At 36.2% G+C, this 21,773-nt stretch overlaps 1 protein-coding gene across 6 annotated transcripts; it reads right to left on the reverse strand.

Moving 5' to 3' along the window:
• Positions 1-12,987: 12,987 nt before the first annotated feature.
• LOC140827774 (uncharacterized) lies at positions 12,988-20,218 on the reverse strand. 6 transcript variants are annotated; one of them, XM_073190603.1, is made up of 6 exons: positions 19,536-20,218; positions 17,599-18,033; positions 16,810-17,320; positions 15,180-15,958; positions 14,235-15,013; positions 12,988-13,972 (listed from the first exon to the last, which is right to left on the reverse strand). In XM_073190603.1, exons 1-5 carry the CDS (start codon positions 20,116-20,118, stop codon positions 14,829-14,831), a joined length of 2,493 nt encoding a protein of 830 aa, XP_073046704.1. In that variant the 5' UTR covers positions 20,119-20,218; the 3' UTR covers positions 12,988-13,972; positions 14,235-14,828. The 6 variants fall into 6 exon arrangements, with proteins under 6 accessions (XP_073046704.1, XP_073046702.1, XP_073046699.1 ...); XM_073190601.1 differs by having other exon boundaries at positions 12,988-13,347; positions 14,235-14,309; positions 14,669-15,958; XM_073190598.1 differs by having other exon boundaries at positions 14,235-14,309; positions 14,669-15,958.
• Between the last annotated feature and the right edge of the window lie 1,555 nt (positions 20,219-21,773).

The raw sequence follows: 21,773 nt of genomic DNA on the forward strand, positions 1-21,773 counted from the left end.
GACAAGGGTTTGATCTTAACAATGCTGATGAAAAATATATATAATAAATGTTCGTATTCAAAAAACAATAATAACAATTTATATGTTAAATTTCAACGAATTGGAATGACTCGTGAAAATTGTTTATGCCTTATACAATTTATTTTGAAAATTTTGTCACATTGTTTCATAACTAGGGATTGTGTCCATAAATAATTAATTGTGTTCCCAATTGGTTCAATATGTGATAATAAATTTTATAGATCATCTTGAACACACTCATTTAAAATATGACATGTACACTTAATATGAAAAATTTACCACCTAGTGATTATTTGCATATTTCAATAAGATCACTAATATTAGAAGTATTTGTACTAGAATTGTCGAAACAAATTGAAAAACTTGAGAAATTAGATCATATTCTTCTAAAATAACATATATAAGTTGAGAAATATTTTGTGTTGTATGTGTTTCGTTAAAAAATATATTTGCAAACAATATTTTTTGAATGTTCCAATAATTATCAATCCAATGATATGTAATACTCATATATGAATAACTTTATCAACGATCACTCCAAATATCGAAACACAAAGAAAATTTATTTTAAACTAGAAAATTTTTTAATTATTTTTTAACAATGAATAATTTTTAAGTGTGTATTTGAGAGTATTTCGTGTGATACATCTAATAGAAAGTGTTCAAAAATTTATTTATCATTAAAAATAAAATAAGATTGTTTAACCGCAAAAAAATTAGCAGTTTCTTCTCTAAATTTAGATTATTCAAATTTAAAAAGTTGAGTATCATTACTCGATTGAGAAGAGTATGCTGGAATTTGAATTTGAAAATGATCAGTACCAATTTTCACCAGATGATTTTTACGTGCCACATCAAAGTTCCATAACCACCTCTTTGTTGAAATTTAACAATATTTTCATTTGGCTTGCATATCATAGGAAGGAAGCGTGGCCATTTCGAAATGTTGGAAGATATTGGAATATTTTGATAATCAAGAAACATTTTGAGAATTAGAGATTGAGAGAAAATTAGTAAAAAATATGAAGGAGGAGGGGTTTTATAGGAAAAAAATTTGGAAAAAAATATTTATGCAACGGTCGAGACAGGCAAACCGACAGGTCAACTTGTCGGCTCGACCATTCTTTTTTATTTTTGTAAAAAAATCACTTGAAATCAACGGCCGCCCATGGAACATGAGCCGATTCCGATTCTGGTCCGGATTTGACGCGGCTCTTGGCTAGGTCTAATAAAGATATATTAGACACTATTTATCTATATTTAATTTAGCCGATTGTTTCTGGATTTACCAATATTGTACACAACTGTGATGACTGTAAAAATTAAATCTTTTAAAAAATACAATAATTAAAATGCCATATTTTGATAACTCTCTTAGGCAATTATTGTTTCCTAACAGTTATCTCACAATAATTACACTCTTTGTAATGCCTGATAATTTAATATGTGATTGACTCTAATATAAATTGTAGGACCGAGTGCTTATCGGTTACAAAAAAATTATAGCTATTGATAATAATGTTACTCATAATCTTTTAAAAAGTACAACAATCCAAATACCATGTTTCGAAAATATAAAAAATTCAGCATTTTTTTAATGGATTTGTTATAAATATTTAATTTTTTGTTAATTAATTAGTTGTTGACTAGTAGGATGTGATGTTACAAACTTATCAATTGCACAATTCAAACCGATTCTCTTTTCCTTCTGCCAAACTCAACCTTCATGCTAAGGCAAAGTATTTAATGGGCACCTAAAAATTAAAATTTACAACAATATGATAAATAAAAAAAAAGCTTCATCTTGATCATGTAAATTTGATTAATTTTATTACTACAAAAACATCAAGATAAATTTTGTATTATTTAATAAAATATTTATCTTTATTATTTTTTTTGAAAATGTTTATCTTTATTATTTGATTATATTATAACTATTTTGAGCATTATATTATTGTATTTTATATTTTCTTATGTACCAAAATTTTAAGTTCAGCTCACTCTCAAATAATCTGATGCATCATGCATGGCCTTGAATTTGGACCAAACATTTCAATTAAGTTCTATTTATTTTTTATATGTAATTTTTAAATGTTTGGACCTATATCATTTTAGTTATTAATTTTTTAAAACCTATTATGTATGAATATTTTTATTAAAATTCAAAGAATCTATATAAATTAACGTTTTGTGTTTGCCTCTAATTTTAGGTCTACAAATAACTTTGCTAAAACGATTCGACGGTTTCCTAACAATTCGGTTTTTTATTTTGAATAACTTAAAAGTAAGTTCAAACTTATTTATAGGCCTACACAAGTAGGTAGGAAAGAATCAATACATGTTCATAACTAGAAATATAATTATGTCAAAAAAATTGTAATTTTAGAAAATAAAACACCAGTCGAAAATATTTTCAGTACAAAATTATCGTAAAGAGCTATTCTCATCTTACCAAAAGTTAAAGCGAATGATAATGGGGCAACAAAAATCTTTACATTCATACAATAACCCGAAAACCATGTTTCCATCGCAACTCTGACATGAAAATTATTGATTCCTAACAATTGTTCACTCAGTAATCCATGAGAATCGAACACGTGATAATGACTCTAATATCAATTATATGATTAAGTGTTCGGTGTTTCACCAAATGCAATAGCTAGTGGTTAATACAAATGTAAATTTTTTAAAGCGTACAGAAACTCAAACACCACATACGAAACATTAGGTCCATATCTTGTTATGTTATTACACTTTTTTCCAAACTTCAACGTGCATTAGATGCTCTAATGAATTTAGGAATTTGAGTTAATCTATCCTTCATGAAATATTTCATTAAAGCTTTTGACGTCATTTGTTCCGTACAATGAACTTCGAAATGTTGAAATAATTTCCTAGTCTTTTGTGAATATTTAATGTTTAATAGCTTAGGACAATTAGATGGTCCTAACGCTATATTAATTCATAAATATCTCCCTTTAATAGAATGGTCCTAAATCTATTGATTTATTAACTATATCTCTTAATTAACACAATGAGATGTTTCTCATAAATTATTTTTCTTAATTATCAATACTATACATGGGAGATAATTTTAACTGTTATTAAAAGTTATAATGACACCCGGCCCTTCTGTAGTCTTCATTTTATTTTTTTCCTCGATTCTGCGTAGTTATGCTTTCAATTTTGTAGACATATCTCCCGCTTGACCCGAGCCAGGAAAAATATTAATTTTTATAACAAAAATATTACTTTTCACTCTTTATATTGACCTAGTCGACCCGTCTCGCGAATCTGTCTCACTGATGTAGATTCGTGGGACCGTTTCACAATAGACATATGAGAGTCATGTTATTCCGGCTAAAGAGCTTCATTTACAACAGTTGTTAAGAGCCTGACAAGCAAAGTGATAGAGGAATTTTCAGGTGATAATAGTATCATATACCATGTTTCTGGAATAGAAAAAACAAGATTGAGTAGTCCGAGTTCTCGGGTCATTCTACGGTGAGTAGAAAACTATGCTTACATTAGAAAAATAAATTATCGTGTCGTCATGAAGTATCAAACAATTATTTTAGAGGCATTTGTCACGCCATATGTTCATCAAGTCCGTGCAAGCACAATTGTACTGCGAGTGTCTATAACAACTACTTCGTATTTGTTCTCGTTTTGCAAAAATTGTCAATCTAGATAGTTATATGAATACGTTTTTTTTCTCATTAGAAACTTTTTAAACTCATATCTCTAACTTATGGGAACAAGGAATATTACATCAATAATAATTCAAACCTACAACAAGAGGTGTAGAAAATATTAACCTTCATTTTATTACTTTCATATCTAAGTTTTCAAGCAACTAGGCTACCAATTTTATGGTCAACTAGGCTACCAATTTTTTTAGGTTTATTTAATAAAAAAAAATAACTAATTGAATTATGTTTTTATAAAGGAGACAATTTTTCAAACATTTTTTTTAAATATGAATATATACGGAGAGATTTTGTAAATATATTACAGCATTTCTTATTTTTAATCAAAAAAAAAATGTTTGAAATTCGTTCGCCCCTAAAAAAATATCGAATATTTGAACTACAATATCAGCTTCGAACCTCCCCAATAAAAGTGAAAAAACATTGAAAGTGCGAAAATATCTCCTGATTAGCTCTTTTTATTTGATAGTACACAGAGAAGGCAAAAACTTGTGTGAGACGGTCTCACGGGTCATATTTGTGAGACAGATCTTTTATTTGGGTCATCCATGAAAAAGTATTACTTTTTATGCTAAGAGTATTATTTTTTATTGTGAATATGGTAGGGTTGACCCGTCTCACGGATTAAAATCCGTGAGACGGTCTCACATGAGACCTACTCCACAGAGAATGGACCTCTAACTTTATCACGTGTTAAAGTTTTTTTTTTTGTCGGTAACTATGTTTCGCCTAATACTTTTTTGAGCAATAGCTGTCCTATTAAAAAATCGGTGCATAATGTTTGATTAATTATTGTCCAATTTTTTAAAAAATAAGATATATAGCCTAGACAATTGGGAACAAGACATGTTGTTAGTGGGGCAATTTACAGGGCTAAAGAAATGTCCTTCCTTATATGCAGTCATGACCGAATGAGATGATCATGAACCCTATCTATATAGCTCGGACACCTGAGAACAAGACATGTTAGTGGGGTGCTGGAAGGTTTCTAGGCGTAGCTACTCCGAAGTTCAAGTCTATTAAGTGGATACACAAAGAAAAGATAAGGCAATATAAATGAAAATATAATGAGTGCCTATGATCATGATTTATTATTATTATTATTATTTTACCTCTATTGGGGTATTTATAGGATGCTGAGATTGTGGATCATCTTGAGATGCTCAGGTAGTGGTCACGGTGTGGGAATATGGCCCATGTTATGATTTGTGCACATTTGTGAACATGGGGAGAGAACGGATCCCTAGATTTCCGGTGGACAAGGTTCACGATCATTTTGACTTAGTCCCCTTACGTTGCTTGGGCTCGGATACGGATCCGAGCTTGTGTTAACTTGTAACGTTATGATAAGCTACTCGAGCTAGTGCAAGCCCAGGGCTAATAAGAACAGAGTACTATTTCCTTATATGGACGGGTTTTTTGAGTACATATGTTACCAAGGTAGCTATTGTGATATTTGATAAGCGTTACATTATTGGGGCTCTCCCACACCAAGACTCTCGAGGCCAGTTTTGGGCTGGCCTTGCCTCAGTTTTTATTCTCATGCCTGAGTTAAAGGATGAATCGGGCTCTTACTAGGGTATCATTATTCCCTCCTTAAGTAGTCGGGCTTGAGTCATGCTCGCTGCCTGAGTAGTCAGATTGGATCAAGGAGGAAAAACAACTCCGTTTTTAATTGTAGGCGGACTATGGCTAAGTAAGCCCTAGAAATTGAAAATATGAATGTCATGTTAGGCGTTGCTTCACCTATCCGACCCGAATTTTCATCTTATCGAGTGACCCGGTTCATTTTCCAAGGTAAATCCTGATCTTTTTCTCATCCTCCGACCAACGGCCCCGATTAATCCTCTTGTCCCTATAAGTATTTGAACGCCTTCATCATTTTTCACTTTCACAAAACCTTGATCTTCCGCACTTATCGACATCCATCTCAGCTTCTCAGATGCGCTTATTTTGTCCGGCGATCTGTTTCTGTTTTTCCAACCAACCCCACCGTTTTTTCTCTACATCTCGTAAGTTTTCCTGCTCCATGTTTTTTCCAAAATTTCTAACTCTACATCTTCTACTTCCAGAGCAATGTGTGTGGCTCGTCTGAGTATGAGTCCACGGTGGTGCGTTATGATTCCGCCCTTCCTCGCTCTATTGCCACCTCCAAAAATCCCACCCTCGTCCCTTATGTCAGAATTGTAAGCCAACACCCCAAAAAAATACAAACAACCTAAACTCTCCCACCCAGCTACCGGGCTCTCCAGTGCCTGGGAAAAGTACAAGGAAAAATTTGAAATGGCTCTTGAAGCTGGGGCCGAGAACCTTGGTGTTTCTTAGTTTTTCGCCACGGCCAGCACCCTGTGACCCGACTCAAATGAGGACCTCCGAGTTCTCGCATCCATCCTTTTACCTTCATGATTATTATTCTCGGTCACTCGGACTGTGCTGATCAGCCTCTCGAGATCTTCTATAATTTCTTCCAGGACCAAGTTAAAAGTGGTATCCGATTCCCCATATCCTCTTTTTATATCGAGGTAGCCCATTTTCTCGGGGTTCACCTAAACCAACACCATCCCAATTCCTTCTGTATAATGGCATCGACCTTTGTGCTATTCAGGATGAACAACCTCTTGATCAACCCTCAATCCTGCATTACTACTTTTCTTGTCGTTTCAACAAGAACAGTTTATCTCTGACTGCCCGGACCCATCACAAATTCCTTGATGACATTCTTTTTCCTGAAGGAATGGAAAGGTCGATATTTCTTCATCAGTGTTCTTTGCTCGACCGCTTCTTATTTACCATGCCCATTCAGCCCGAACTTCCTTGAGCCTACAAGTTCGAAGAGCCCTATATCCAGAGCCAAGAGCTCGTGTAATGGCAAATGTTTAAATCTTCTGCTCTTATTTCGGAGGAGAATCTGATTGTATATGGGTTGAGTTCATTGGTGGAGAATCCCTAGACCGAGTAATTGATGCTCTTGCTGTCTCGGCTACTCCACCTGGTACACTATTTGAACATCTAACTTTTTTTTTCTTAATATTTATGTCATTTGACCCAAATCTGTTTGGATATTGTGGAATATGTGGAAATGAAACGAGCATTTGCTAAAAATCAGACAGTCGAGAAGGCAACTGCACGGAAAGCTACACTCAAGAAAAAATCTCAGGCCAAGAAACTGTCATAGGAAACTAAGAAAGTAGTCGATGCCCGAGATGCCAAGGAGAGAGAAACTACGGAGGCCCGAGAGGCCGAGAAGAGATTAACTGCTGAAGCCCGAGAGAGCCGATGTCGAGGCGATGACAGGGGAGAAATGAATGTTACTCGAGTCTAGGGACAGAACCCCAAGCTTCAATCTACCCCCGAGGAATCAGAATATTACGTCCCCCTTAATCACCGAAAAGGAAAGCTGATGTTTACGCCGACTTTGTATCTAAGTGACACTGAATAGGAGGCTCAAGATTTTCTCTAGGCCATCAGTCTGGTCTCCTTCTTCTCTCCCTCCTGAACCCATTCTGTCCCTCGGAGGCCTGGGTCAATATTTTCTTAAACGAGGTTTCCTCGACGAAGATCCAGCTGAGAAAGAGTTTGATGTCCCTTGCTGAGAAGGGCCATCTTCAGGGACTGAACCCCAATCACAAGCCTTCAAAAGTGTTGCTCGGGGTCTCCCGTTAAGTATCTCTATCTTGCAATATGTCCATCTTTTTAATAATAATTTTTTCTAACTCCCTTCTTATTTAGGCAGGGCCTTCAAATGCTAGTGGCTGCTCATGTGGATGTTTATACTATGGCCGAAAGGGAGGCGGACGACCCTAGCTGCCATTGAACTCCATGACCAAATTAAGGATGAACCAGATAAGGCTCGCCAGCTGCATGCAGAAGAGGAAGCCGAGGTGAGAACCACAGTAGAGGTAGCCCACCAAAATATGGAGGGGTCTCAGATAGAGCTGAGAAAGATTCAAGTGGAGGCTGAGGTCTCCCAAAAGAGATTGGAGGAGGAGCTCGAGGATTCTCGAGTTCAGGATCGGGTGGTGACAGAGAAAGCAGAGGCTTTCTTAACCCGGGACAATGAGGTAGTGGCTATGCTGGGAGTCCGACAGCTGTCTGAGGAGGAATGCTGAACTTACTTCCTCATATCTAAGGAGTTCAAATTTCCGTTGAAGATAAATCTTATTCCTTCTTCCAGAAAGGCTTCTACAAGTGCAAGGAGCAATTTGAAGAGGCTAGTCTTCTCTTGGCTGATAAAGAGGCAACCTCCAAAATTATAAAATTTCAATTACTATAAAGTAACCGGGTTGACTTGTTTTGCCTCAAACACTCGGTAAGAATTGAGTATTGACAGCACTTTGTTATTGACCCAGTTAAATAGAGTTACCTGAACCCAGTTCCAAGATAGAGATAACTCGGGGCCTAGATAAGATATCGAGGCCCCATTCCTCCCGGATAAGATAAAATGTCAGGGCCCCATGCCTTCTGAGATTTAGATAAGATGTCGGCGCCTCATGCCTCCCGAACTTATTAAGATAAAATGTCGGGGTCTCATGCCTCCCAGACTTAATTACATAAAATTTTGTGGCCTCATGCCTCCCGGACTTTGAATAAGATTTATCACACGTATTGAATCGGAAAGATAATTTTCATTAATATTTAAATGATGAGTACAAATTAGGAATACTAATTTTTTAAATGAAAAGCTTTACTTGGTCTTTTGACAGTTCAGCCCTGTCTATCTTCTAAATACAGGGCTTCTGAGCTTACCTTCCGGACCACCTTGTAGGATTCTTCCCACGTGCTTCTAGCTTTCCTACATCTCCTATATGGTTGGACTTCTTCAGAACGAGATCCCCGATCTGAAAATCCCAAGGCTGGATTTGCTTGTTGTATGCCCTCATGACCCGGCCTCGATGTGCATTCATCCAAATAATGTCCTTTCACTCTTCTCTTCATTGAAGTCCAACTCCTGAACCTAGATTCATCATTCCCTTCTCAATAAGTTTCTACTCGAACTGAAATCTAACCTATTTCGTCTGGTAGCACTACCTCAGACCCATACACAAAACTGAAAGGTGTTTCCCCCGTGGTGGTCCGGGGCATAGTTCGATAAGCCCACAAAACACTTGGTATCTCCTCGACCCAATCTTTCCCGACTCCTTACAACCGAGTTCTGAGAGCTTGAACAATGGAGAGAATGATGACCTCGATCTGTCCATTAGCATGTGGATGGGCGTATGAGGTCATAGATTGTGCGATATTCCTTTCTTGACACCAGGTTATCATTTTGCTCCCCTGAAAATGCCAGCCATTATCATATATCAGTTTCTTGGCACACTAAATGGGCAAACTATATTTAAGTCCGGGATACTAGTAAAGATCCCACAATGTCCAGGCCCACTGATCAAAGGGGCAGGATGTCCGGATTGACTTCATGATTGAAACTGGGTTGTGCTGAAAATTACTGTATTGTTGCACCCTTCACATGACCGAACCACGCGGGTGGAATCCGAGTTCATAGTTGTCCACCAAAATCCTGACAACAATGCTTTCCTGGCCAACATAATTCCCCCGATATGATCTCATATCATCTCTCAAGAATTTCCTTAAGCGCATATTCGGCCTCCTCCCCTAACACACATTTGAGCTCGGGCACTTATAAGAATGCTAGTACAACGCTCCATTTATTACCACAAACCGAGGTTCTTATTTTCTGAATTTCCGTGCCTGGTCTAGATTTTTGGGTAAACGAGAGGTAAGGATGTATTCAAGTAGATGAGACATCGAGGTAACTTCCATGAGAGTTGAAGGCCCGATATCAATTGTTGCGACCAAATCTACACGACACAACTCCTCTCACTCATTTATCTTGGTCAGAGATGTTGTCATTTGTGACAAGGAATTAGCCTCTATATTTTTTTCTCGGGGGATCTGTTCCATACTTCAATCGGTAAAATTCTTTGACAATTCTTGAATGACAGCCTTTAAGTATTTTTCCAACCTTACATGGGCTTCGTAGGTTCCCCGTATTTGTATGGTGACCAATTGTGAGTTTGAGTAAATAATGACCTCGTTGCTCCCGTCACTCGGGTCATTCTCATCCCGATCAAGAGCTTCATTTTTGGCCTCGTTGTTATAAGCCTAGGAATCCAATCTAAAGGACAAATTTACTTTTTCTCATTGCGGAGAGATCAAAATAACTCCTACGCCACTTCTTTCTTTGCTGGAACTTCCATCTGCAAATATTTTCCACACTTCTCCCTGCCCGAGGCCTGCCATATCGATCAGGAAATCATACAATTCCTGAGCTTGGATCGCATTCCTGGGCTGATACTCAAAATCATATTCTCCTAACTACACTGTGCATTTCACCAACACAACCGAGATTTCTGGGTGAGCCATGATTCTCCTGATTGCGCTATTAGAGTAATATAATAGGGTTAGACAGGAAATAAGGTATTAGTTTTCTTGCAGTGGTTCCCATGGCTAGAACCACATTCTCCACCTCTGTATACATCCGTTCGTGCCCCTTGAGAGCGTGATTGACATAGTAAGCTGGTTTTTGACCCGCTTCTTCTTCTTGGACAAGTACAGATCTAACAACATACTCAATTGTAGATAGATAAACTTATAATTTCTCTTTGGGTTCAGGTTTTACCAAGACATGAAACCCGAACAGATGACCTTTCAAATCCTAGAAAGCCTGTTCACATTTGTCATCTCATCCAAAATTTTGAGCTTTTCTTAACACTTGGAAGAAATGATATATTCTCGAAGAGTTGTTAATGTTTCCTCGAGATCGGGGATGAAGCAGGCCTTTTCTGAGAACAAGAAACGTTAGTGCTGTGTTAGAAGGTTTTTTGGCGTATCCACTCTGACGCTCAAGTCAGTCAAGTGAATACACAAATTTATGATCTCGGGTAAGCATTGACATTATCAAGGCTAACTCCCACCCAAAGACTACCGGGACCAGTTCTGGGCTTGCCTTGCCTAAATTTCTAGTCCCACACTCGAGTCCAAGGATGAACTAAGATCTTACCGGAGTAACTATGTTTCACCTATAATTTTTTGAGAAATAATTGTCCTAATAAAAAAACAATAGATAACGCTTGATTATATTTACTGTGAAACTACTCAGAATTGTAATGTTCAGGTCGAAATGCGATAAAATTTAAAATATTTGATTTACATCAGTTATATAATGTTTATTAAAGAATCAACCACCTCTTTTAATACTTGTTTGATTGGAGGGAAAAAAACATGTGCCTACCTAACCTTCAATGCGTTCCAAAAGACAATTTAAACAAATCAATGAAGTTGGAGTATTATTTTATTAGGTTAAACCTTCCACCTGTTTGAAAAGACAATTGAAATAAACATGATGTTGGAGTATTATTTTATTAGTTTATATTGTACTACAGCTAACTATTAATATTATATATTAATTTAAGTTTATTTCGTCACGTTTCACACCTACAGAAAAATGTGGCATGTATTAGTGCTCAATTAATAATGCTAATTCTTTAATACCTTCAAGCCATCGCATTTATTGTTGCTCTAAACTTGAGTTTGACAAACTATGGGAGAAATCAAATAAGATTAATCTCCTTTAGTAACTTTTGAAAGTTTTATGTAATTTTTTTTTTTCAATTTTACTAATAAAAAAAGCGTCCAATCATTAAAAAATATCATTCAGAACATAATGTCACGGACTTCACCCTTGTGAAATGTCGATATCGGAAATAATTATATTTAGTGTATCTCGTATGTAAAGATTATTTTTGAACGATTTGACGATAGGAAATTGCGAAGGATTATTATATTTGACTTACCAAACCTATCGGTTCTAACATTATAACATGAGTAAGTCTCTTATTAGACGGTTTTACGAATTTTTATCTGTGAAACGGGTCAACTTTTATCTGTGAAACGGGTCAACTTTATCGATATTCACAATAAAAATTAATACTCTTAACATAAAAAATTAAATTTTTTTCATGAATACAAAAAAGAGATTCGTCTCACAAAATATGACTCGTGAGACCGTCTCATGCAAGTTTATGATGATGATAATCACAAGAGAGATGGTTTCATTAAAACTTTTTTGTAAGTGACCAAATAGTTATGAATTAAGAATTTAATACTACGTGGAGTTAATATCGATGTTTTGGAAGATCTCGAACACATAATTTCTTATAGTTGTTGATTTCTTTCTTACCTTTTGAATTCTTTGAATAATCTTTTTTATTATTTTTTGTCCTTTTTTCACTCTTACCCATTTGTTGAGCAATAATTTACTCCGGGAGACTGGATTTTATAATGATGGCTTAATACAATGCACAATTTAAAAATATTATTAAATCAAAAATTGATAAAAAGTTGTCATACTTTGGTTTTGTCGCTCGAAAATCTTATTTATTCTCCGACCACCAAATCTTCGAGAAGATTTGAAGTTGGATCGAATAAATCGAAGACCTCGTGACAGAATCAACTGCCATGAATAATTTAATGAAGTAAAATACGTTTCTTCTGGATTTTTAACTATAAAAAATTGTTAAATGTTACAATTTTAAAATCGTTTCGAGAAAATTAAAATATTTCCGATGTTGCATCCATTGCCAAAAATCCGTAGATTATTTATATATCAAAAAAAAAAGAGAAAAGAAACAAATATAGAGAACGAGAAAGAAAAATATTGCGAGTGAAAATATATTGAATAACATTAAAAAATCGGGCAGATCTTAATTTTTCTAGAGAAATAATCTTATAAACTATTTTTGTTTATATATATATATATACGTTTGAGATCTTTCTCGAAAATTTATCGAAAAGACTTGCAGAATATCTTGTACGTTTTATATCTTGTAGCGGGAGAATGACTGCTTCCGAGAAAACAGATGGCCGGAGCAAATAACCAAATCTCAACCGAAAGAATACAATTAGAAAACATATATAGTAAACTGGGAGGATTCAACGAAGGAAATCAATTTAAATCCTGTATTTTCGAATCCAAAATTATGGAGGGATATCTACCATTTTCCCCAACCTCAACCCAACAGAAAAAGGAAAAATGTCATCTCAATATGTACCGGGTACCACCCGACAAGGAAGCAAATTCCAACCCTCAAGGTAAACCCAGGAATGAGAACAAACACTGCCAAATTCATTCTCGTATAGCACAACGATTTGTTGGGCAGAAGCTTACTTGAGTAGATGAAATTCAGCACAAAGTGTGATGACTGCAAAATGTTCCGGATGACTCCGTGAACATACAACCTAAACAAACCTTTCTTTTATACACTTTAAAGGCGATTTCTTAGGTACATTTTAAGGAAGACGTCGTGTACACACCGTTGGTAAACATCAACTCAACGATGCATTTGTTATCATCTCAATTCATGACTCCAAAGTTTACGCTAAAACCTTACAACCATAAATTTCACTGACCAACACATCATTCTATTACAGTTCATAAGGTTCAACCTTAACAATAGAAAGAAATCAACTTGGCACGGGCACTGGGACATAAAACAGCTACTATTGGAATAACATTCTCTATTTACCCATGAAGATGATGCAATAACCTCATCGGTTGTTGATTGGGTCATCCTCTCCATCACAAACATCCTTGCACGAACTAAAGACAACCAAAAAAAGGCAAAAAGGGAAAAAAGCGAGGGGGGAAAGAGAGAGATGGGAAGTGAATAGCAAAACAACGAGAGCACGAAAATATTATTAAAGTAAAGCATCATGCCCTGGTCGGAGAGAAAAAATGGAGATTAGTTACGTACTCATTCAAAGGGTGAATTAACAGAAACGATTGGATCTTTTAATATATTAATATTAAGAAGCAAGATTACATTAACAAACCACACAGAAATATGTGCAACTAACGTGCAAGTGCTTGGGATGTTACAGGCATCGTGAGGAGTAATTACACTGGACACTTTGTGTATCCTTACAAAAATAACTATGTTAAACAAATAGATAGAATGCAACGCCTAAAATGGGGATAATTAAGTAAAATTCATTCAACAGAGATAATCCGTAAACACATTGAATAATGAGCAGCAGAAGCGAAAATGAGAGAGAAGATCCTCCCTAATTATCTTTGTTTTCCAATATAAATGAAAAGTAGTGTTATAATGAAATAAAATGAAGGAAATACCTGTTAAAAAAGAATAATGACTGAACAACAAATTAATCAACCCACCCGCCACATCTGACTTGATATCGGCCTTAAGAGTACCTTGACCAAACAACTTTCAAGAGGAAGAGGAAGAAAAAAAGGGTATGGAAAGAAAAGGAAAAAAAATGAAAGAAAAAGGAAAATGGGAGAAAGAGAAAAGATAAACATAAAGACGAGGAAAAGTAAGTAGAAAATACAGTACAATTATCAACAAAATATTATTGTTTAGATATATCCTAATGCAACAATTGTAGCTAATACTCCCAAATCATGGAGCATACTACACACGCAACAATGAACCTTCTGCTACATCGGCAAATGCGGTTGTTGCATACCTTTCAGTTACAATCAGAGAAATTCAGCAGATCCAAATCAACTGATTGAGCAACAAGAAGCAGCAGTCCAAATACCTGCATCTTCATGTGTTGTAACAGGCCCACCAAACCAATAAATTTATATTAAAAAGATTTATATCAACCATATCACACAAAATCATCAATCCAACGGTACTAGTCAATCAGCTGTTCAGCAAGGAAAGGAAACAAGGCCACGTTCCTGAATCCAGGGCTAACTCATAAAATTGAACTTAGTTTGCTAGGGAATTCATTAAATTAAAATTTAATGATTTCCTATAAAAAAAATTAAAAAAATAAATATAAGTTTGATGTATGGTGGATGAAATTTTACAAGGTAAAGGAATCACACTTAACCAACATCAATTCTTGAATATAATAACACAACCATTAATATCAAGTAGTTTGGAAAATACATTTCATGATTGGATCAGCGAAACACACTTCTTGAAGTGTTTTAAAAAGAGCAAGCAAGTCTCCAGACTTCATCGTTAATCTATTCAACCTCAGACCTGCAAAAGAAACAAAGAGCACATTCATCACTTCAAGAGATAAACCACCTAATTGTATTGACCATCAAATAAGAAGGCCCGAGTTCTTGAAGGATCCTTTCTCCCAGTTAATCACATGTTGGTTATCAACCCATACACCTCTTGAAAGCAGTCCGTCTAGCCTAAGGTTCAACAATGTGACTTTGTTGATGACCACTTCTTTGATCATCATCCTCATCTCTTTCAAAAATATTCTGCGAATCATCCAGCCTGTGCACAGAGACATCACCATGTGTGATTAATATTTCATTCTTATTTTTAATAACATTATCTTCATGTTCCACAGGATCAGTATCACTTAATTTATGATTATTTTCTTCTGAGATAGACCCCGAGGGCTTTCTGTGTTTGGACTTGTGGTAATCTGAACGCTTACTGCCTTTATGTTGCTTTCCTTCAGTAGATCTTGATCTGGAATGCATTCTATCCTGGTATTTTGATTTCTCTTCTCTGGCCCCTTCCGATCTTTCATTTGGCCGACGCTTATCTTCCTGGGATCTGGACCTCGAGCTCCTTCTGCGTTTCGATCTGCTTTCTTCCGGAACTCTCGGAGAAGATCTACGTCCATGAGTTCGATCATCTACGGAGGTTGATCTGGAGCGTCTTTGACTCCGATATTTAGACTTTTCTGCTCTTCTTCTGTCTTTTTTATCACTAGAGTGATGCTTAACTTCAAGAGACCCTGACCTAGAGCGCCTTCTCTGTTTTGATTTAATCTCATCATCCCCTGAAGATGAAGACCTGATCCTATGATGCCGAGGAGATCTTGAATAATGACGGGATGACTTTGTTGTTCTATCTTTTGGATTAATTCGGCGCCCCTTTGGTGAACTTGAATCAACTCGATGAGAACTTCTAGTTTGAGGGCTCACACTTCTGCTCCTGTTTCTCCTTGAAACAGGTGAAAGGCTTTCACGCAACCTATCTGAGTCCCTTCTTCTACCTCTATCACTGCGATCCCTACTATCCCTGAAATATCTTCGTTCTTTTTCATTGCTCATGTAATGACGAAATCTCCTAGGTGATCTGGATCTGTAACCACGAGCTCGGCGAGTTGGAGGCGAGAATGAGCGAGACCTCCTCCTCGACCGGTAATTCACAGGAGATGCTGACTTGGACCTAGATCTTGACTTTGTTCGAGTAGCAGAAGGTGACCTGATACAGACGTCAATAAGTGAAGTAACTAAAAATTCAATGTTCTTTCCTTGAGAAATAAAGAATAACTGTATAATATATATGATATATATCATACATAAAGTATATCTAAATTATCTACAAACTGCTAATTTCCAAGGAAAAAAACTTAACATACAAGATAAATAAATCCCAAATCAGGAAAAACATGCAGTTAATGAACTGTAGTAAAGAGAAGATCGTTACCAAAAATTACTCATGTTTTTTAACTGTATCAGTAAATTCAGTACAATAGCAAAAGATATAAAAAGAAGCCTATGACATTTTAGAAAACAAAATATTAGTTCTTCCTTATTGGTATCATTATATAGGATACAGCTTAAAGATCAATTTAAAACCAGCAGCAAGAGAAAAACATGCGATAAGAGAACTGAAGGGTAGTTCCTGAATTTAATCGGGGTATGACTAAAAATTTAGCATGTGTGATGCCAGTGCATACCTGTACTCAACAGAACTCGACCGATTTTTTTATAAAGTTAAAACTAAGAGTAAAGTTTTCAAATTATTGTTATGACAGGAGCAAACTAACCAACTGCTTTTCGAATGTAATAAAAACCAGACAGGAAACATATTCCAGGCCACTGTCATTAGAATGTCAATAATACAGTACATATAAGTGCATTGACTCCCATAATATGCATAGAGGTGATTTCGAGAATATTTTGGATCCCCATTTAAGTTTCAAACCCATTTTATTTCACAAATAAAATTGCATCTTAAAAACTTCGCCTCCAAGGCCCCTCCAAATTTATTGATAGCAAACTTTCCTGACAGTAACCAATCAAAGGCCACTGAGATCAAAAGCAACATACCTTGATTTTTTATCAGAATCCTTTTCTTCAATAACCAGTCCATCTGCTTGCATCTTTTTAGTTATTTCTGCAGCCCTGGCGGCAGCTAAGTCAGTTGCAGACTTCATGGTTGCAGCTCTGTTAGCAGCCTGTTGTGCTGTAAGTGCTTGCTGCATCAACAGAGCCTGCTGAAATTGCATTTGTTGCATTGCAACAGCTTGCTGCATCACCAAAGGCAGAGATGATGAAGCCAGTGGTGAATTCAAAACAGGCTTAGGCGGAAGTGATTTAGCCATTTCGACATTCAGAGGACGACCCCCAACATCCATATTATTCAATGCCAAGGCAGCTGTAGCTTCTTCAGGTTTTGAGTATTCAATGTAAGCGAAATGTTTTGAATCAGTGATATTGCATTCAACAACTGTGCCACCAAGGCCAAAGAGTTGTTTTAACTGATCCACGGTCAGAAGTGGGCTGAGATTGCTAATTTGCACAGTTTTTTTAAGGGAATCAGCCTTTCCTTTTTTATCAGCTGATCCAGATAGATTAAAAGAATAAATAAGTACAAATTATCAAAATTATTCAGAATCAGTATTGACAAGACAAGTTAACAAATCTAATGACAAAAAATATCGACGGCATAGCAAAATCGAAACCGTAAAAAATGAGGTAAATCAAAATAAATAGCGTTAACAAAAACATAAATAAAAAATCAAGCAAGTCTCTGATTTTATGTTATTTAACAATTATTCATAGGAACTCAAAACTTTCAAGACTACATTGGTGGAGCTTGGGGAGTGAAATTCTTACCAGAGGAGTCTTTTGAGGAATTAGCTTGGACCTGCGCAGCATGGGCTTGAAGAGCCTGGGCGGCAACAATTGCCTGAGCAGCAGCCATTGCAGCAGCAGAAGGTGCCATTGGCACTTGACTAAGGGTTCCCATGGTAGTGGTTGCAGCTAGTGCAGTCATCAACAGATTGTGAGGCGGGTGACTAAACTTGCAATCAGTTTTCGCACACCGCCCACTAAGATACTCTCGACAAATTTCGCCAAGAGATTGCCCAATTCCGGGCAAAATTGCTCCACCAGAGGCCCCAGAAACAACACCTGGAATCATGCCAAGCAACCCAGGAAAAGCACCAGATACAGAACCAGAATAATTTGGCATATTCGGCATGGTCTGGTTAACTAAATTCGGAAATGAAGCTGCTGGAGCCATCCCAAGAAGCCCTCCAGAGGGTGTCCCTGTATAAAAGAACTGCGATGTTCAGATTTGTACCACGTAGTTATTGATAAAATTTCTTCCTAGCCACCAAAAATGCACTGAAGAAAAAGATATCGATTGATACAAATCAAGCGATGAGGCTGATGATATATATTTAGAAGATTAAGATTATTATGACACTTGATATTTCATCTATTACATTTTTAAAGACTAATTATTTTATTTTTATTTTTTGATAATATTTTGTTTATTGCGTTTTTTTTCCATACAGTGTGCGCTTCTCTTCGCGCTTTAAGGCCCAAGACATTGAGCGCTTTTTTGTGCTTCGCACTTTTGACAACGACGATCAAAATCAAACAAGAAGAAGTTAAAAAATTCACAACAGTTGTTTTCAGCAACCAAAATTATTCAAGATTAATAAAAACTGAAGACCACAAATCATGCTTTGTTTATATGCACACAATAAAGAAGCCCATTGAAACACATCCAGCATCAGATCCAAGGGTTGAACTGGAATTTTGTCCACTCAAGAGTTACCAGCAGATAAAAATCTTATTTCCTTTGTCTAAAACCTTGGCAAAAATTGAAACTAGGATCCTCTTAGAAAAATTTAATGAAAAACAAAGGAAAAAATGTTTTTTGCTTTGAACAGTTTAGGTTATGGAAGCTGAATTTCCTTTTGGTTCACCCCGTAAACGGCTTTCCTTTTTTAAACCCATTTTAATGTTATTTGAAAACAAATTTGATCTTTTTTTTTGAAACAGTAGTTTCTGGTTTGAATAGTTTTCAAAGATAGAACTTCACTTCGGAAATTTTCAAAAGGCTTGTGACCATCAAAGCTAATACACAAGCTATGTACCTACTTGGGTGAATAACAATTGCTACACAACATAACATATAAACTACAGAACATACAGCTTACAAGCATTGGTAAGTGACGCTTCTACAAACAAAAAGACCTAATTATTCAGACAGCAAACAAGTCCGAACATTATGCTATTAACGATTAGGAAGATGTGCACGTAACATACAATACACAAAGCTTATATTCATTCCTTGATATATGAATAGTGTGTTTACCGTTCCTACACGTACGAGTTGTAACATAAAGTCTTTTAGAAACTAACAGGATTACTACACATTCAAATAAAAATTTTGAAAGCTTTGACGCCTTTCTGTAGAATGATTTATCATATTTCATGATCAATAAGAAAAACAATACCACATTAAAACATCAACATGATTACACAAAGTAATACGTGGATAAGAAGTTAAGCACATATATATAGACAAGTTGGCTAGCATTGAAGCTCCAAATTTTACTTCAAGGTTCCAAAATTTACGTCAAGGGTTATCTTTCGCTATTCAATCAGAACAGTAGTGCAAGATAGAGCTTTAAATACATGCATAAAAGTAGCAGATGCCGGAAGGATTCCTAATCTTGGGGGCCAATTTTACCACCGTATACAAAAATGTGCACTTCCAAATCCAAAAAGCAAAAAGAGAAGAGGAAACCACATACCAGTGCTGAAAAAAACAGGGAACGGACTGCCCATAATTGGCTTCCCATTGCACTCAACATTCACCATATAATTCCCTCTCTTAGGCACAACATATGTCACGCTATACGTCCCATCACCCATATCCTTAACTATCCCATTCTGGTCCGAACCCCCAACCCCCATCCCCGGAGCAATCCTCACCACCACGTTAGCCCCTCCCCGTGTCACATTCCTCCCATCACTGTCTTTTGTGACGACAGCAAACGTCGCCCCCACACACGCCGTCCCGCCCGCAATGCCCGCACCCTGCGCCATACACCTAGCAGGGTCCACGGGACCCGCAGGGCGTGTGTTCTCCGATGATTTATCGTCATCAGAATCAGAATCCTCGGAGGATAACACGGCGGAAGCGGCTTCAAGTTGTTGGGTCTGGGATTTGTTGAAGGTGGCTTCAAATGCGGCTTTGGCGGCGGCGGTCTTCTCTGCTTCGCTTTTCAGCTTGGCTTCCTCAGCTTGCTTCATCCATATCGGCTGCTTGGCGACTGCCGTTGCCGCCACAACCAGGTTGTTGGAGTTGTTGTTATTGATGCTTCGATCGGCCATGGGACTGCAATCACGAATAAGCGAACCCTAATTTCAGGGGACGTCCGAGAGAACAGGGAAGAGACTATTCGGCAATAATCAGGGATTAGAGTGATATTTCAAGTAAGTAGGGGGTCTTTTAAAAAGAAGCCTTTAAAGTAGATAACTAAGACTAAAAGGGTCAATAGTTAATTTTGTGGGATTAAAATTATAGTCTTTTTTACTTTTGACCCGTTTACCCGTAGTTTGGATTTGGTTTTGGTAAATTTTGATTCGAAAAAATCAAATTATTTTATTTAGGTTCAATTTAGTTTAGTTTTATTGTATTACTATTTAGTTTTAAAAAATCAAATATTTGATAATTAAATAAAACTAACAATTTAAAACAAATATAATCGAAAAATAATAACATAATGAAATATAACAAATGATTACAAACATTCATGAGGTAAGCTTTGCATTAAAGTCCACGGCGATTTGAATGATTGAGTAGGGCTCTTGTGAGACAATCTTATGAATCTTTTTATGTGAGATAGGTCAACCATACCGATATTTACAATAAAAAGTAATATTCTTAGCATAAAAAACAATATTTTTCATGGATGATCCAAATAAGAGATCCTTCTCACAAAATACGACTCATGACACTGTCTCACACAAGTGTTTGCTTAAATTATTTAACATTACTCTTTTAACTATTTTAACATATTATATATAAAAATTTAACTATATTAATATTTATTGTTGTTATTATATATAAATTGATCGGTTCAATTTTTTCGCTTTTTAAAATTTAAATTTAACCGAACAAATCAAAATTATCAAAATTAAAATTGAAACCAACCTAAAAAATGTTTGCACCAAGCCAAATTTACGATCCAGTCAGATTTTTCAGTTTAAACCATTTAATGAACAACCCTAAGTTAAAATGCAAAATTGGAAGATTCACACTTCTAATAGAATGTCTCTTGTTATCCAATTTCGCATATCTATTTTTATGATACGAGTATACTCGTTTTATATTTAAAGTAAAAAATAATATTTTCATCAACTGGATCAGGTTGGAGATCCGTTTCACAAAATTAACATGTGAGACCGTCTCATATGAGTTTTTGTGTTTTTTTAATAAATAATATTCTTATCTATTCTTATTCTTATCTATTATTCAATAAATATCAGTTTTTTTAGAACATGTGAAATATTAATAAGGATCGACATTATCACTGTTAGACCACTTCTCTCGGCTTGCTATTAACTACTACGAGTTTAGTTTCACTTTCCTCTCCAAGCATTTCCTTTCGCTGAGGATTCGACAGCATGGCTACACAAATGCAACTTGATTATTTCAAGAGTCGGGATTTCTCGTATTCCAGATGGGATTGCCTCCAAGGCAGAGCATTGTAGGAGCAAGAGGTGGCGGAGTCGTTGAAATTGGTAATCTTCGGCTCGCCACTCCTTTAGATCCCATGAAGATTCAATAGATAGGAATTTCAGTCGTGGGAATTTGTCTTCTTTCGGCTCACACGATGGTTCTTTGAAGGCTCTGCTCTTCAGTTTCAGAACTTCAAGATTGGGCAATGTGCCAATGATGGTCATTTTCTCCCATGGAATTACAGAGCCTACCAAAACACAACTTTGTTAACGAAGGCGGGAAGAGGTTGTTTCGGACAAGAGTT

The sequence above is a fragment of the Primulina eburnea genome, chromosome 3, assembly GCF_022965805.1.
Source record: "Primulina eburnea isolate SZY01 chromosome 3, ASM2296580v1, whole genome shotgun sequence".
NCBI classification, from domain to species: Eukaryota; Viridiplantae; Streptophyta; class Magnoliopsida; order Lamiales; family Gesneriaceae; genus Primulina; species Primulina eburnea.

What these genes read in the sequence shown, in the direction of transcription:
- LOC140827774 (XM_073190601.1), bottom strand. Translation starts at nt 20,118, where the DNA reads ATGGCCGATCGAAGCATCAATAACAACAACTCCAACAACCTGGTTGTG. An exon ending in CCCTGTTTTTTTCAGCACTG is followed by an intron (nt 18,034 to 19,535) that starts GTATGTGGTTTC and finishes TCTTTTATACAG; the next exon opens with GGACACCCTCTGGAGGGCTT. An exon ending in GATTCTGATAAAAAATCAAG is followed by an intron (nt 15,959 to 16,809) that starts GTATGTTGCTTT and finishes CGTCTGTATCAG; the next exon opens with GTCACCTTCTGCTACTCGAA.